Source organism: Urocampus carinirostris, chromosome 11, assembly GCF_059441175.1.
Source record: "Urocampus carinirostris isolate Australia breed hairy pipefish chromosome 11, RoL_Ucar_1.0, whole genome shotgun sequence".
Taxonomy (NCBI): domain Eukaryota; kingdom Metazoa; phylum Chordata; class Actinopteri; order Syngnathiformes; family Syngnathidae; genus Urocampus; species Urocampus carinirostris.
Genome location: NC_142359.1, coordinates 12,541,414 through 12,560,107, shown reverse-complemented (window position 1 = coordinate 12,560,107; position 18,694 = coordinate 12,541,414). Strand labels below are relative to the sequence as shown.

At 39.8% G+C, this 18,694-nt stretch overlaps 1 protein-coding gene across 7 annotated transcripts in view; it reads right to left on the bottom strand.

The window, feature by feature from the left end:
• The window catches only part of nrxn2b (neurexin 2b), a 631,720-nt gene that overhangs the window by 285,847 nt on the left and 327,179 nt on the right, over window positions 1-18,694 (bottom strand). For all 7 annotated transcript variants that reach the window (XM_088347971.1, XM_088347972.1, XM_088347965.1 and 4 more), the window contains 3 exons: window positions 8,710-8,829; window positions 5,879-6,260; window positions 1,452-1,642 (listed from right to left, as the gene is read on the bottom strand). In XM_088347971.1, coding sequence (XP_088204097.1) covers window positions 1,452-1,642; window positions 5,879-6,260; window positions 8,710-8,829 — 693 coding nt within the window. The remainder of the gene's footprint in view (window positions 1-1,451; window positions 1,643-5,878; window positions 6,261-8,709; window positions 8,830-18,694) is intronic.

Genomic DNA, 18,694 nt, shown 5'->3' with positions numbered 1-18,694 from the left:
GCGCTTGACGCCCGAACGCACCAGGCCGGAGTTGAGACATTCATGCTATCTGGCGGCAGGCGCTAATCCAGTTACGCTGCGTGCGATTTGTTTGCCTATTATCATGCAAATGCGTACCCTGCCCGCTTTGATGGCTCTTCATTACAAAGCCGTCACAGACGTCGTTTGTGATTCAAAAGCAGGTACAAAAAGAAACGCTGTTCAAAAGGAAATTATACACATTGTCAGAGCGGGTATGGCGCTCATGTCATCCTCCTGTATTCAACCATTTGCATTATGTAATAAAGTATAGAGTAGATAAATGGAAGTTTTGTATTTTTTCCATAAACAATGATATACACTGCCCAAACACAATACTGTATACATATGTATCTATCTATAGTGCCTATAGTATCCATCTAGCTGCCTGTCTGCCTATGTATCTATCTATCTATCTATCTGCCTATAAAGACAGACTGTCAGACAGACAGACTGTCAGACAGACAGTCAGACAGACAGACAGACTGTCAGACAGACAGACAGACAGACAGACAGACAGACAGACTGTCAGACAGACAGACTGTCAGACTGTCAGACTGTCAGACAGATAGATAGATAGATAGATAGATAGATAGATAGATAGATAGATAGATAGATAGATAGATAGATAGATAGATAGATAGATAGATAGATAGATAGATAGATAGATAGATAGATAGATAGATAGATAGATAGATACCAGCTCAGTAGCCTAGATGGTAGGGCGCCCACTTTGAGACTGGGAGGTCGCTGGTTCGCGCCTCGGCCGAGTCATACCTAAGACTTATAACATTGGTATAATGGCGGCGCCCTCTGTTGGCTGCGGCTGCATCGGCTCGCTACAACGGGTCAGGTGTATCGACATTTCGTTCTGTGTACATTGTTACAAAGAATGACAATACAAAGGAAATTATTATTATTATTATTATTATTATTAGATAGATGGATAGATAGACATAGATAAATAGATAGATAGATATACATAGATAAATAGATAGATATACTGTCCTAAAAATGACAGACATCCCCATGAGCTTTTTTATTTCGAAAGCACAAAAGTAAAATCTCAAACCCGGGATCGAGCACACACACACAGACTTTCTCAAAGCAAAGTAAAGCTAGGAGAAATATTTTGCTTTCTTTGATATGCGAATAGAAGCACGCCAGGGAGATTGCGGGTATTGCTATATCTGTGTTTTATTCCCCGGTCGCACCCCGCACATTCGGCATATTTCTCGAAACCTACAAAGGTGCTAAATTGCTGAAATATGCGACACAACATTCCTCCAGAGATTTCCCGGGGCTGCGTTTATTCACGAATATAATTCCAGCAAAGGGGCGGATTAAATCCTGGCGCAGACGGGCAACATCTTTCAAATCGCCGCTTTCTTGATGGAAAATGAGAGTCCGGTTGGTAGGAACAGTGGGCTCACCTTTGAGGTCCAGGTTGCGGGCGCCGTTGGAGTGCTGCGTGACGGTGCGCGAGTCGATTTTGAGCGTATGGAGGTTGTTGGCGTCCCGGGACACCACCACGTTGTGCCATTGGTTGTCATTGAGCGGTTTCTCCGAGTTGCCTTTCATAAGCGACGGGCCGTTGCCGAGGTCAAAGACGTAGTGGACGTACCTGCCGGGGAACATTGACAAAGGCGACGATTAGAACGACACCTCCCGTGAGTCAGTGTTCCGAATATAATTCAAAATATGTCCTCTGAGGTGCTTTAAGATGGATGACGTATCGCTCACGATGGTTAAAGGTTTTTAAATTGTTGATGTGACTCAAGCTATTCTCCTCATTGGCTTGTGGTTGTAGCATCTGCTAGTGGAACTGAACGATGTTTTACTATTATTTTTTGGGGTAAAATAATACCTGAAATCTGCAAAATTATATGCAATCTTAAACACATTATCAACCAATATAACACATGTCCTCTTAATCGTCTAAATCTATCTAATCAAAATCTAAATCTATCGAAATACAAACTTCTTTATGAATCCTGATTTGTGTGTTTGTGTTTGTATGTGACTTATAGGCTTCAAAATGACAACCTATGTATGTAAAAATTTACATAATTGTGCTCTAGGCCTCTGTGAGTGTCTGGCTTGGTTTCATGTCAAAGCGCCACCATAAATGCCAACAAAATCGATACAACATCTGCTTTCGTGTGTTCTGCTTTTGTGGGATCTTTAATGTCTTCTCGTGGCCAGACAAGGTCATATAGCACACAGACTTAGAAACATCTTTGAAGAACCATCAAAGAACCAAGAAAGAAACATCTGTACTTACTAAATCCATTCAATACGTGGACTGAGCAATTAGGGAAAAAAAACACTGCACTGTGTGTACAGTAACATCAAACATCTAGTTGGATCCGCCCATCTCTGTCTGTCCCTCACCCCCTCATACACCCCCCTCCGGAGGAAAACAAAGCCTATACAACGAGGAGAGTACAAACATCTTCTTTGTTCCTTTATCTCTTTGCTTTCCTTATATCCTCACTGTAAAATGTGGGACTGGAGTGCCACGTCCAATTTCGTTGTCACATTGTATCCCATGTTGTAACAATGACAATAGAGGTATATTCTATTCTATTCTATCTTTACACTAAAAGGTGACATCCACCACCATTATTCCAGACTCAACATACAGAATGATTCATGTTTTGTGATACATCATCGGCTAACTAATTAAATGTTTTTGCACTAGCACAGAACCCTGGGGGATCCAAAATGTAACATTTTTTATTGCTTTTAGATTGTATTTTGTTATGTTTCTCTGAATGCATTTTTAATCGAGCACAATTGAATAATTGATAGTGGCAAATGATTAACAAAAATGCCAGCATTATTTGTTATATCGTATCAAGACAGGCGTTATTGTATTTTTTGAGTAACTGGCCTGGAGATAAACCTGCTTTGCAAAACGACTGTTTATTCATTTGTTTTTTTTATTTGCTTACTTTCACAAGGATGCTTTGTAATATTTGACCACATGATATCACAGTTTTGTGTGGTGCATCAGAAAATGAGTGCTATAGAGTACAAGGAAGAATACAAATTGAGGAGATTTAAAGTGAGCAAACCCAACCTTTCGCTAATTTTTTTTGGTTTTGGGGTTAACCCTTAGCAGGAAAACACCAGGCAATCATCTAAGCTTCTTCTAGTTAAGCCTTATGTTATGTTAACTAAATTCAACTTTGCACATTTATGATATTTTGTGTACTTTTGCCTATTATTCAAATACATATATATATATACATATATTTTATGTTTTATTATTACGTATAACTTAAAATTGGTCAGAGATTTGATATGTATAATCCGGTACACGTTACAGAACGGAAAATACGGTGGATACAATTGGAAATGTGTAGTTAGACTGCATATGGGAACTTTTCTGCTTTTGAGAAACATATCGAGTGGTCTTCGAGTGCCCTCTTGTGGTTCACATGTTAATTATTGTTGCTTTAAGTAGACAACGTAGAAGTACAGAACTCAAACGTGAGCTTAGATGCCAACTTTGAAACTCTTGTTTCAAATCCTCTTTTGTTGCTCGTTTTGAAACATAATTGCCAGGAAGTATGAAACACATTTTGATTAAAATTAGAAATCAACAATTACTTTGGCATGTAAAAATAAAACTGAAGGTTACAAAAGTCAGTTATTAGTAAGACAGACTGTGCTGTAAATAACTAACTAAATAATAACAGCTCATCTGCGGCCACAGGATAGCAGTAGTCTCTCACACTGATCCGGTGTGATTTTGGCCCATTCTTCTTCCAGCCTCCTCGACAGTTTGGTGATTGTAGTGGGTTTCTTTGTCACCAAGGACTTTCCAGAGGTTCTCTATCTATTGGGTTGAGATTAGGACTCTGGGCAGGCCATGGCATTAATTCAATGTTTTCTCCTTCAAGGAAATTCTTTACTCATTTTGCAGTGTAACATTGAGCATTGTCATCCATGAAGACGGCAGGCTGATTGGGTAAGGAACCATGTGATAATAGAAATGGTTCTGATACACATTTATATTTACTTCGCCATGTAGCAGTACAAGAGGCCCAACTCAAGCTGCTGAAAACATGTCCCAAACCTGACACTTCCTCCTCCAACGTTCAATGACTTTTTTACACATTTGGGTTAAGTGTTTCTCCAATGTGTCGCCAAACATAATTCTTACTATTCTTACTTACTATTATACTACTATATTATAATTACTATTCTTTGTCCCAGAAGTGAACTCTGGACCAGGTCTCCTGTCCACACAACATGCTCCTCAGCAAAGCTTAGTCTAGCTTTTATTTATCTATTTTTTTTTTTTTTTTTTACTAATGAGCAGTTTGGTCACAGTAGTGTGGGCCTTCAATCCAAATGGTCTTGAATAGCAAGACAGATCCTTGTCATGTTCAGCACTGAAATGGCAAGGATCTGGCAAAGTGTGGAAATGTTTTCTTATTGACATCCTTTCCGTGGTAATTTATCCTCACATTGGTCTTCTATGGACGACCAGCCTTGTTGGGCGACTTGAATGAGTTTTTACTTTTGTCAATAGTCAATATTCTTAAAATCACAGATCTGAATTGATCAACGTGACCTACATCCCTTTTGTTTTCATCTTGACAACCTGCCGCCGAAGGCTTTCAGTAACTATCTTGCAAAATCAGTGAAACGGGCAGTTAGGATGCCAGTTAAATAGGGGATGACAGATAATCAGGGAAATTAGCACCATGTGCTAGATTAGCACCATTAAGTGGGAGGCACCTGAAAATGGTCTCCAATTTTGATCAGTGCATTTTTGACAAAGTACAGGTTTTTTTTGTTAAAATGCTTTATTTATTTTTTGAAAAGGTGTTGTAGTTGCATTGTATAGACACAGCAAAATGCCCTTAGACTGTTGACCAGTAAATATGTGATATTTTTCATCCATTATCTGCACCGCTTATCCTCAATTGGGTCGCGAGGGTGCTGGAGCCCATCCCAGCTGTCTTTGGGCAGTGGGCAGGGGGCACCCTGGACTAGTTGCCAGTCAGTCGCAGGGCATTTTTTCAGATTTATTCAATTGTTTGTAAATTGTTACTTAATTTTGATCTCCAGTGTATGTGCCTTATAGTCCAAATGTGCCTTATATATGAAAAATCTAAAACAACAGACAGTTTTCAGGGGGTGCGCCTTATAATCCGGTGCGCCTTATAGTGTTGAAAATATGGTAATGACAAGGAGACACTAAATGACACACGTCTCTTTAAGCAACCTTCCAATAATCTGAGTTGTTTTGCTTAAGCAACTGGGATTGTACAAAATAGTATCTTAAAAAATGAATACATACCCAAGTAATGGATGAGTTGCTGTTTATAATGCCTGTGTATTGCCTCTTGATGCCCTTTTATTAATTAAATTTATTACAGGCTGAGATCCTGGATGGGGATTACCTCATGTGTGGCCTCTTCTCAAGGTTCCTTCATTTTCCTCATACTGAGGTTTTTGATTTTGTCTTTGCCCTAATGTAGGTTTCGGATCAGGGGATGTTGTAATCTGTAGTCTGTACAGCCCTTTGAGATTTCGTGTGATTAAGGACTACACAGAAAAAGGATAATTTAACTTAACTCAAGTGTTTTTGTATCCCTAACTCAGTCTGCTTTTGGTCCAACTAGCTGTGTGTTTCTGCCATCCTGTTTTCAGTTTCTGGCCGAGGGTATTTTGACCAATACATTGAAGCGAGCGCAACAGCAATCAAAGCTCTTTGTATTCACAATGCCGCTCAATAGGCAACATGGGAAAACAAAAAGCTTCTTATCCAGTATCATTATAAAGCGCTTTGAAGGAAAAAAAAGCTTCCTATTGAATTTGTCCTGGAACGCACACTCACCCTTTGACTAGCTCGACAACAATGAAGTCGCTGCCGTCACCCGAGTTGAAGATAATCAGTCCGTCGGGCGTGGTGGTTTTGAACTGGAAGAAGAGATGCATGGACGCGTAGGCCTGCAGCGTGGCTAGCGCTAAGTAGCTTCCTCTGGTGCGGAAGGCCACCGGGTCGGCGATAATGTGGCGCATGCCAAATCGGGCATTGAGCTCGCAGAAGGAGATGTCTCCGTTCTTGCACTGGTCCAGGTAGGGCACACCGTTGAAAGTAAGGCCCTGCAGGTGGCCGATGAAGTTGGACGGCACCACCGAGATGAAACGGCGCTCTGTCATGATGCCTGTCTCAATGTTGTGGAACTCCAGGCGTGTGTGGGCGCCCGTCATCTGGCCTGCAATCATCCACACCACCACAACGAGTTATAAACAATACAGTGGTTTATCTCTTTATTTTAGGCCGCGATTGACGTGGATGGATGGTGTTATGAGAGCACTGCAGGAAAGAGGTCTAAATATAATGGAAGCTAGAGCTCTTGTTGGTGATAGAAAGGGGTGGAGAGGTGTTGTGAAACGATAGTGGGATTGTGGACGCGTTCTTAAGGTTGGGCTGGGCATCCGTATGATGCGGCAGGGGTAAACCAGTGAAAGCTGTCGGGCCCTGCTGTTGAACAAAAGAGTGTGTTGTGTCACTCTGACCCGAGTGACATGGCCACTTTCTGGTGTCCCGTTTCATCTGGAAGGACGAAAGCATGACCAACTTGGGTGCCGAGGTGCCTAACTTTTTTGGGTGCTTGGGCAATTGGGTTGGCCATGGTCCAAAAAATGTTGTGTGTTTTTTGTTTTTTTTTCGTTATTTATTTCCCTTTTATTTTCTTTGTTGTTGTATGTGTGAGTCTTGCTGTCGGTCACCCCTCTTGAGGGATATGACCAAGGTAGATAGATAGATAGATAGATAGATACATCTTTTTATGAGCTTAATTCATTCCATGATCATGCTCGTAGCTCGAGTTGCCCAATATGAAATCATGAAAAACCCCAAATAGCAATGAAACACATCCTCCTGATAACTAAAACACACATTAAAATAATAAATAAACATAAAAAAAAATCAGTAGATAGAAAAATAACACGGTACTAACAAAATAAAATGCTGTTTAATGTGAGCACATTGACAAATATGCTTATAAACATGGTGAGGGGGAAAGTGGGTGATAGTTCTGAGAATGGAGAACGCATATTTGTCATTTTTTGATCATTTCATATCGTCGGAATTAAAAGGAAATGACGATCTTGTCTTTCCTATTTCTGCTCTAGTCTTGATTGTCTCTGTCACTGGCAGCATACGACAACATCATCAAAGATTTCTATTAGTTTCGCGGTCTTGGTCTTGCTGTGATTAGGTGTCGCGTTGTGTTTGTAAGGTTCATTATCGTTTAATAAGGGTGGATTTGCAATTATTATTAAGGGGAGCAATCAGCGAAGGTTGAAAGTTATCAGATCCAGAGACTGCTGAGCAGTTAATGTACACTTAGAATTAAACTTATTGTACCTTTAAATGAAAGTATACACATACAATTGATACAGCACAATTTTTCGGCCTGCAGTAGTTTACAAGCGCTGGCAGTCATGATCGGTGGTCTCTAGTGGTAGCCTTTGGGACTGCTTGTGAACTGGATTTCCATATGAACAGGGAAGACATATTTTTAAGGAAAAAAAAAAAAAAAACTTGTTTATCAAAATGATTTAGTTTAGAGGTGCTCGCATGAAGAGATACCACAATATTCATTTAGAGAGTGCCAATGATGAGGCAGTGCTGAAGCGGAAGGCGTTGAGGGAAATATTGAACTTCTCGTTATGCGACCATGATTACAAGTTTCATCAAGGTGAAAATTCAATATTTGGTTCAATTTGCAATGCAGCAAATGAGACACGCGGGACAAAGCAGGGATGCTATGATTATAGTTTCCGGATTATAAATTGCCTGCTTTTTTTTTCATTTGGTTTAGTTTGCTTTAGAGTCAAACTTATTTTCACTGAGGGCCACATAAGAGGGCTCAAAGGGCCATGTGTTATGGTTTCTTGCAAGCTAGGATCTTCCACCAGACCAGCACCAACCATAATTCAAGTGTATGATTCCCAAGACTATTCAGACCAGGGGTGTCTAACTGAGTTTGGCTCTAGGACCGGATACACATATTATGTTCTCAGGTGAGCTCTATCAGTAAAAGAATGTCAACTAAACTATTTTAACTATGTTTTTCAGTATTATGCTTTATCAGCCTACATTAGAAACCTACCATACATATTTTGGTTAGGGATGACAAGGGATCTTCTATCAACACAACGCATTTACTAACATTACAAGTAAAGTATGAACATTTGGTTTTGCTTTGGGCTTGGTTCCTCAAATCAGGTTAATTTGTCAGGCTTGGGCTGGTGCGGGTTTTCCATACTTGCGGGCTGGGTTAGGCTGGATTTTTTAGGCCCGAATTTATATTTACTGTGTGAATATGGATTCTAAGATTAAGGTTTTTCCCACCTCATAAAACATTGGGACCTTTACAGGGTCATCGGTCGCCCCCAGGCAAACCCTGCCCGATCCGTTCCTTTCACGCAACTAACACTGTTTCCTCGCCTCCATGTTTATCCTCTGCAACAGTCCTTTGCCGAAGGGCACAATATACGACTGCGCCTCATATTTTGACCTTTCGCCCCCTCATCGTTCTGAGGGCAGCTCGACCGCCTGTGCAAACCCCACAGCTTCCACCAAAGCTAGGACGCATTCGAAAATAAACGCCTTTCCCTTCAGCGGTGGAGCACCATTGTTGACGGGCGACCGACCTTCCACGGTGACGTTGTCCACGGACAGCTGCAGGCTCTTGCCTCTTCGCACCACCTTCACTGTGTGCCATTCGTTATCGTTCAGTTTCTGGCCCGCAAACAACGTCTCGGGTCCCTTGCCTGTGGATGAGCAAGGAAGTGAAATCACAGCTTTGCAAGAGTAGCGTGAACACATGTGTTTGTGTGAACATGATTGTGTATTCAACACTTTTTTTGTTGGACACAGTTGGTGACAGTTTTTTTCCAACATACATAGTATAGTCTGTATTGTATACAGTAATCCTTCTCTTTCTTAGGTTGGTTGCAAAATACTAAAAACCCACAGTATAGAAACCTTTATTCATTTATTCAATTACTCAATTATTTATTGATTTCTCCAGAACAAACCTGATTCAGAGGATCAAGTATTTTTTGAACAAATAACCAAATAATGTAACATAACAATGCAGATAACGTATGTAGTGTCAAGTTAGGATTAAAAACAAATCGTTCAGTTTTGTTGCACAACTGAAAACGATCCACTTCACATTATACCTTGCCACTATGTGGATGTTATGAAAAACTACATTTACTTTCTGGTTCTGTCCTACAGAATACCATATAATTTTCCTTTATCAAACAGTTTTGAAAATGTGCCAGTGAGCTACCAGAGAGGGCCCATACCCGCATGCTGCTCCAGAGCTGCTTGTTACCAACCCCCGAGCTACACTAATAGGATAACCAGCAAGTCCACCTTTGGATGGCTCCAAGTGGAGGTTCCGGAGTTGCCAAGTAATAGTAGATTTAAATCCAATTGAAATTATGTTGTGAGACCTTAAAGATTAAGTTCATGCAAGAAAACCATCCAATATGGCAGATTTGAAACACCTTTGCAAAACAGAATGGCCCAAAGTTTTGTGAAAGACAAATTACTGATTATGGTAAACGTTTGATTTTTGCTATCACTGCCAAAGGTGGTCCAACTTGCTATTAAGATCAGGGGCAATTAAGTTTTCCTAAAGGGCCAGATTTGTTTGTCCCTTAATAAATGCAGTCAACATGTCAAAACTGCATTTTTATTTCCTTGGGTTATCTCTTGGTTCGTTGATGTAAAACCTTCATGAGTTATACATATGCAAAGAAATACAGACATATGCAAAGAAATACAGCAAAACATTTTCACGGCATATATGTAAAAGTAAACCTAGTAATATATCTTTGCTAAAAATCCCAACGCAGTTGCAATCAGGCACTCTAAATGATTTACATAATTATGAAGCTGTATTACCCTGTACATGCATCCCTCTTTAGCACGCACACACTTAATGTTGACTACGAAACGCTTTAGAGATGCAATGGCATTGTGAAGTTTTGCGGCCTATATGCTGGAAGTCAAGTAATTTGTAAATGTTTTTACCCTGACACTCAATTGACTGGGAAAGGCAAGAATACATATAAAATCACGATGCTATTGAATACTTTATCACAATTTGTGTGGAGATATACCAGTGTCACTGAAATACTCTCAGTGTATAAAACTTACCCCAAAATTACGGCTACTTCTCAGTAAAAATGTTTCTACTGATAACATCAGAATTACGACCTGCTCGACATAACGTACACACGTACCTTATAGCATACCTGTACGGTTTTGCCGTACAAAGTACATTTTTTGTGCATTTTATGACGAGTATGACGTACAAAGAAATCTGTACGGAAAAACGCAAATTTGTCAATCGCATGCGTCTGCCGCCTGGGGATTATTTTGTATTTTGTACGGGAAAATACGACAGTTTGTACAGGCATGGAGCCGTGGAGGTTGACAGGTATGTTATAGCCAGCATTTGGTCATTTTTTACAGACAATGTTAATTCTAATTCGTTCATCATGCTCATTAATTCATTCATTTTAATGTCTGGCAGCGTGTAGCGCCCTGGCAATGCCTACAGTAATTTTCCCAGCCGGCACAGCAATCTACCACTACACTCAGTAACTGGATACCGTCAGTAGCAAATCACGTCATAGGAATGGATTAACGACTGGAATTTGAATGTTTCCTATAATGCGTACACTTGCGACTAATCATGAATTGCTCATTTCTCTGACATGTATTTTTTTTTCTGGTTCAGGTCAGACATTTCCAGCTCTAAAAGCTTAAAGCTGCACCGGTAGTTTTTGTTTGTTATGCCTAAGCTAAATAGACTGCATTTAAGGCAAAAGTTCAGAACTCTGTTGACGTTTTAATTAGATGCATTGATAGCCCATGATTAAAGTTAAGTCAGATGTATTAGTATAGCCCCTAATCTGAAAAAGACTCAAAGGGTTGCACAGACCCCTATTACAACATCCCCTGAAGTGTACATAGCGTGAGGAAAAACTCCAAAATCCTCAGCATGAGGAAAATTAAGAGGGGCATCAACAAACAATCCACAGTCAACATCACCAGTAAGAATCCTAACTGAAATGCAAAAAGTCTAATTGAAACCAAAGTCAAGGTTCCTGTCTTAAAGTATCGGCCAATACAGGTTTTAGTTCAGACTTGGACACTCCAGTCCTCAAACACCGCATGCCCTCTCCCAGGTCTCTTATTCAACTCAAACTACCTATCTGGTAGATGCTTGTCAATGATCCTAGTGATTCAAATCACCAGTATTGGAGTGGACACGCTTCAAAAATCATGCGGGACATGCGGCCCTAGAGGACCCGAGTGCCCAGGTCTGTTCCAGATGATGGCGTACATCAGGCCCATGTGCTGGTCCGATGGCTCGGAATACACACAAATAAAGAACGGCATCAGCCCGATACCACTTGTCTGTTTCTGCAAGAGACCTTCAGCATCGTCTGCTCCACTGAACATATTGTTAAATTATTGTGCCAAAATCACAGACGGACCAGTAAGGCTTGCTGCCAGCAATTGCTGCTCGCCAACGCGAAAATGAAGTTCATAATGGCCGACGCCCTCAGGGGGAAGATAGCATCCGAGCCAGCGGTTGGAATCAGCATCGGGCGTGGCTGCAAAAAGGGAAGGTGGCTTACTGTAAGTGCCACTGTGAACATATCGTTAATATTGTTTTTTTTAATGTTCTTATTCTTTTGCACTGGTTTACAAATTGAATCGTTCTTACTTGCACTGGAAGGTGAAAGCCTTCAATGTTATTATTCTTTTATAATGACTATAATGTCCTTTCATTCCAACCCCTTAAAAATCACTTGGGTCATTCTTAGGGCGTTAAAGGGGTAAAAACGTGCTTTGAAAAGATAGCAAGAAAGCTACCAAGCGGCAGCACCATTATGCAAATGCATATTCCCACTTGCCAGCATAATCATCATTAATATTAACAATGATTACTCTGATGTGAAATGAATGGGCCTGTAGGCATGAACTCAGCCTCACCTTTCGTTTTGCATCCCTACCTTGTGGCAGAGTTGGCTTCTCGCTCAGACAAGCGCATTCAATTGCTAGTTCAAAGCCCCCCTTGTGGTGGCAGAGAGAAAGGGCGCCCCCCTCCCAAGTGGGGAGTCGTATGGCAGATGGGCCGGTTCTGCATGGTAACATGCCGGGCCACCTCGCAGCATATTAAGCAGACATTTCCAAGCAGGCTGGGCACGTACTACAATTTTCGGGACGTTGAATTGGGTCGACCAGACCACGAGCACACGCCCACACGCACTTTCTAAATTGGGGGAGGTTAATGGCCGCTTAGTCCTCGCAACCTTCACGCGTGATTACACAGAGAGGGCCGATGGATGGGCTACTGCCAATACATCCCGCCGCCTGATTCGTACGCGAATAATGTTTGATCCGCGTGCACACAGGATTAAAGCAAAGAACATGAAAGGGGGAGTCAAGGGAAATCAAATATGCGAGAGTAATACAGCATATCATGCTGCCGTACCATTTAAAACAAAGTATTTAGATTCAAATTTACCGTAAAAAAGCCCAGAATTGGCCAGACATTTAAACATGCACACCATAATCTGGTGCACTTTATATTCTGGTGCGCCTAGTATGGGAACTAAATTGTGTCACAATTTTTTTTTTTTCAATTATTGAACAATTCATAAATTCCATCGCCGACCACAATTGCATAACAATATTGGCGACAAGGATCGAACTGCATATACCAGCAAATCCTAACCAGTTGGGACAAGGTGGTCCTTCAAAATTGCATAATATCGGCGCAACAGTATTCGAACCCGGATTGCAGCAGGGAGAGCGCCACATTATTCACTATACAACTAGGGATCCAGAAAATACATAAAAAGACATTGGGTCTTCTCATTATCATAGTAATTTTAGTCGCGGTACCAAATATGCTACACAAGGGTCTCCAAAGTGGGGTCCATGGGCACCACAGTGCCCCCTTAAAACAGCTCCTCACTAGTGCTAGGTCATTGTAATTTCATAGTAAAAATATTTTTAGTGGTTGACTGACTCTATTTAATCCTACTTACAATAAAAAAACTAACACAATAATCATATAGTGATAACATAATAAGCTATTTTAGAAATGCATATAAAAACTGAGTAACATTTGTGCTAAATAGTAACAAAGAGTAGCACTCAGGTCCAAAAATGTTGGAGACCCCTGTGTTAAAGAAATGACAAAACAGAGAGCAATTAAAAATATGTAAACATTTTCATTTTAGTATTTACTAGTTTACACTAAGCATCGTATTTGACAAATATTTTGAATATGTGCATTCATGCGTTTATTTATGTCTTTCACAACTAAATTATTTCCCACATCGCCTTTTCTTTGTTCAGTTAAGAATCCTTGCGTGCATCGTAAAGTCCTTGAAAGTCAGTGATGCAATACTCTATTTCAGTGGACCCCAACCTATTCTGTACCACGGACTGGTTTCATGTCTGAGAATATTCTCATGGCCCGGACTATAAATAACATCAATAATTTGGTACCGTGTCTAAAATTAGTATGACTATGAGATGACTCTAAGCTAAACCACCAATCGGATGCTTTTCGAAGCTTCGTCTGCATCCCTAGTGGTCGAATGCTGAGCTGGCCCAAGGCATAAGCAAACTAAGCGGCTGCTCAAGGCCCAGAAACCATTAGGGGCCCCCGAAAAGTGGTTAACGTTTTGGTGCCAACATGTCCCCATTGTTACTTTGTGTGTCCACTCAAATATACTCTTACAGAAATACAAAAAAAATACTACACAAAAACTAAGAAACTTGATATCAAATATAGTGCTTAAAAACAAGAACCTCATATGTTATTTTGTTTTCATTCTGAAAATAAAAAAACAAAATATCAAGTCAAAATCAGCTTTATTGTCCAATCTGCAGCATAAAAAGACAATTTCTCTCAGACCTCGGTATCTAGAAGGTATAGAAATACTACAAAAAAATACTCCAACAGTAACACTTTATTACAAAATACTACTACAGAATGATTTACTCTAAAATACTACAAAAAGACAACTCCAGTAATATTACAAAAATACTAAAGAAATATGACAAAAATACTACTCAGTAAATACAAAAATTCTATAAAAAATACTACTAAAATACTGCTTCGGATAGAGATCAATTATACTTCTATTGAAATATTAAAAATGCATACTATATTATAAAAAAATACTGGAGACATATTATAAAAATATTACTAAAAGAGGTGTCATGATTACTGATTAGCATCACCTGTGCCCGCTCATTTGGCGCCAAGCGCAGTGGGCTACCTGATTGGTTCCCTATCCCTTCTTTCACCCAGTCCTTTCACTCTCCAGTTGTCAGTCTGTCAGCAAACTTCCGTTGTTACAAGGCAAGCATTTTTGACCCTGACTCCCGCCTGTCCCTTTTTTGCAACCACTTTTCCACATGTCCGTTCCTGATTTCTCTGTTTCCTACGACCTGTTTTTGATCCTGACCACGTTTTGGTCTCCCGTCCCGGCTTACGACCCGTTTTTGATCCCGACCACGTTTTTGCTCTCTTTTGACCTGTTTTTCCATTCTCGACACAGCCATCTCCCGCTACGGAAGATCCACTTCTGTATTCTGATCACGATCCGATTGTATGAGTGGCTTGCCCCCGCGTCCAGCGAGCACCAGATCGTGGGCGCTGCCCTTGCTCTTTCCATCAATAAACTTGTGGTTAGCGCTACGCATTTGGGTCCTGATTCCGTTTTGGTCGTGACAAGAGGATTACAACAGAAATACTGCAAATTACACCTGCAGCGATACCACAAAAATGATCCTATGTAAATATCACAAAAATACTACAAAACTAAAAATACGGTAACACAACAAAAACCTAGAGAGCTTCAATAAAAATCAGACTTCATAAATACTAAAAAAAAAAACTTAAAAAAACCTACAGAAGTACTTCAAAACAGAATAACAAATGCAGTGCTTAAAACAGGGACCTCTTATACTATTTTGCTCTCATTCTTTCAAAATCAATTTAATGAATCATAGTTATTTAAAAAGAAGTATAATGTGTCACATGCGCCCCCTGACTCCAAATAGTTGCCCATCCCTGGAGTAGAACATGGAATGAGTTCTAGCATGGATGCAAATTATTAGTACATTTAATTTTGCTTAGGCCTTTATGAAGGATTGGTCCGGTTCTGGCCTAATGGATATCGTCTAGCGCGCTGTCCAGTGCAATCTGGGTTTGATTTCCTTTGCATCCAAGGTAAAGCAATTGTAATCAGCGATATGCTCCCAACTGATACATCAATGCACAAATGAGTTGATTTATATTTGTTGCACAATCCTAGTCCTGACCGTAATTCAAATTCCATGCACCGTATAGCCTTGTGCGCCTTATTATGAAAGAAAAATGACTAAATACTATTTTTAGGGGGTGTATCTTATTACCTGGTGCACATTATAATATGGAAAATACAATAGACCCACTCGTATTTGTCTCATTTCTTCAAATATGTTTTGGCAATTTTTCAGTCTGGTCTTGGAAACAAGACATAGATGTATGATTGTGTGATTCCAAATTACATTGTTTTGTGAAACAGGTCGTTAATAACTGCATTAAAATAATGCATACGGGGAAAAAAAATGCTTTTAAGTATTATACAACATTTTAAAGTTTTTTGTGAAGAGTACATTGTAAAAAATGAGCCATCTCCAATGTTCCCAAACATTTACTGGAGAAAGGGGTTAGACTTTGAGAAATTAGTAAATGGGGTTCTCATTATTGTCATGACACAATTCATACAAAGTGATACTTTTAAATGTATTTGCAATATATACTAATTTACAGTAATTGTCAAAGTGCATGTGCATGTTTCTGCCACTCAATAGCTGTAAAATAAAGAATTACAGACTCATCAGCAGTTTATGGAAAGAACTATTAGTCTTGTGCAAAAAGAGAAAGGTAGATTACTTTATGTATGTTTAGTTTTTAAGTAGATAAAGAACAATTAGATTAAGGAAGGCCTGCCTCAGGAAAAGCCCGGTATCTCTTTGCTATTACCCTTCTAAATAACAGTCCCCGCTGACCCATCCATTCAGTCCGACCTCATTGTCCCACTCTTATTTATAGTTTTTTGTCAAGTCAAGTCATGTTTATTTGTATAGCCCTTAATCACAAGGAGTCTCAAAGGTCTGCACAGACCAAATATTATTGCAAACCACAGACTATTATTACACCATACCCTGATTTAAAACCTACTGAGGGCGAGGAAAAATTCAAAAACCTTTGTCATGTAATACCAGTTGTATTCCCCCAGTACAGTCGGTAGAAGTGTATTTCCCGCATACAGAAAAAAATAAAAATTGCTTTTAAGTATTGTACAACACTTTAAATAATAAATAATAAATACATAAGAGGATCCCTAAAATGAATAGCCTGTGGACAGATTCTAGACATGGCCAACTAGGGATGTAAATAATAAATAATTATAAACAATGATATTTAAAAATATATAAAAACAAACACCTGAATGAAAAAAGGATGAATAATGAATCAAATATAAATCTAAAAATTGTGTCCTTTAACTTTTTATAAGACTTTGCCTACATCAATTGCTGGTTTGTAAAACTACACAAACAAAAACGTTTACCAACATTAGTAACAGTTATATGAGTTTTGTGTTTTAAATAAAACATAATAGTCTGTGGTTTGCAATACTCCGTGGTCTGTGCAGCCCTTTGAGACTCCTTGTGATTAAGAGGGTCACAAACAAACATGACTTGACTCATCCTGAGGTTTTTGAGTTTTTCCTTGCCCTCATGTAGGTTTTAGATCAGGGGATGGTGTCATACTAGTCTGTGGCTTGCAATGGTCTGTGCAGCCATTTGAGACTCCTTGTGATTAAGGGCTATGCAAACAAACATGACTTGACTTGACTCATCCTGAGGTTTTTGAGTTTTTCCTTGCCCTCATGTAGGTTTTAGATCAGGGGATTGTGTAATAATTGTCAGTAGTTTGCAATAGTATTTGATCTGTGCAGCCCTTTTGGACTCTTTGTGTTTAAGGGCTATACAAATAAACATGACTTGACTTAACTTGTTTGTTTAAATGACTGTGTTTTTTTTTTTTGATGATCAAGGGGTTAGGAGACATTAATAATTCCAATGTTTTATGCTAACCGTCTGCCGACAGGATGCCTGTTCAGAAGTCAGTCTCCGGACCCACCGGACAATACCAGACTTTTACTCGCAAAAAAGAGTAAACAAATTATCCTAATGCTTGATAGGAAAAAAAAAAAGAAAAAAATCCCGTATCTCAATGGATGGTGAACAAACGCCAGTGCAAAACAACATTTGTGAAATGAAATGAGTCTCCTTCCAGGCAAACACCTGGCCGACTGAAAAGATCGTCGGCACGAGTGATGAAAACGAATTGAAAAACTCCCCCTCGGTCGAACGTTTGCATTAACGGGCCATGCTGGCAAATGACTGCCAGATTTTAATGGGCCCCGTTTAAAAAAAAAGTTGGCTCAGCCACAAACCCAGTCAATTCTTTTTAATTTTACTCTCGTACACACAGTGTTTTAAGAGGGCGCGAGTCGAACCATTAGGACTGGTTATGTGGTAACTATGCTCTTGTGTTAGGGTCGCCACCGGTTTTGGATTTTAAATGCATAAAAAAAACACATTCGTTTGTTTATTGCATTAAGACTTTTTGACTTGAATGTGTATTTTAAATAAATGCATGTTATTAAATGCTCAGATTGAATTGTTGTATTTGTATTGTGATCCAAACAAGATTATGAAACACTCTGAAATCATTAGTATGTCACGACCATCACACAGGGTAGACCCAATTGTGTAATGTTTTCTCACAATTTTATTGTAAGAAAGAGGAAGGGCAGCGCCCGTGATCTGATGCTCATTAGACGCGGGAAGCAAGTCACTCTCGTACTTGGATTGTGATTGTGGATCTTCCGTAGCGAGCGATGGCGGTGTCAGGGACGGAAAAACTGGTCAGTAGCCGGGACTGGGAGAGCAAGGTGTGGTCGGGGTCGGGAATGAGTCGTAAGCCAGAACGGGAGAGTAGACGTAGTCAGGGACAAAAAGGTCATACGCCGGGACGCAGGGTTGGGTAGGGTTACTTCAACTGGATTACTTTCAATTACTTTTTGATTACTCCAATACCAAATATGCTAATAAAAGACAAAAGAAACAAAATATGAATACAATTACTACATTTTGTGCAGGCTTGGGGAGTAACAGAATACATGGAACGGCAAAAATGATGTTGGAAAGCTGTTTGGATTTATTTTCATTTTGTTTCTGTCGCATTTTATGTTAGTTTTGCCAGAGATCAAAGCGATCAAAGCCAGGAGAGAAAGCTTACCACGTGTTGTGAGTCATAATGTTATTCATACATAGTTTATTTTGTCTTTTATTAGCATATTTAGTATTGGAGGAATCCAAAAGTAATCCAGTTAAAGTAACCCTACCCAATCCTGCCGGGACGGGAGAGTAGACATGGTCAGGATCAAAACAGATCGTAGCCGGAGACAAATGGGAGCAAAAACGGGACAGGTGGGAGTCAGGGTCAAAAAAATGCATGCCTAG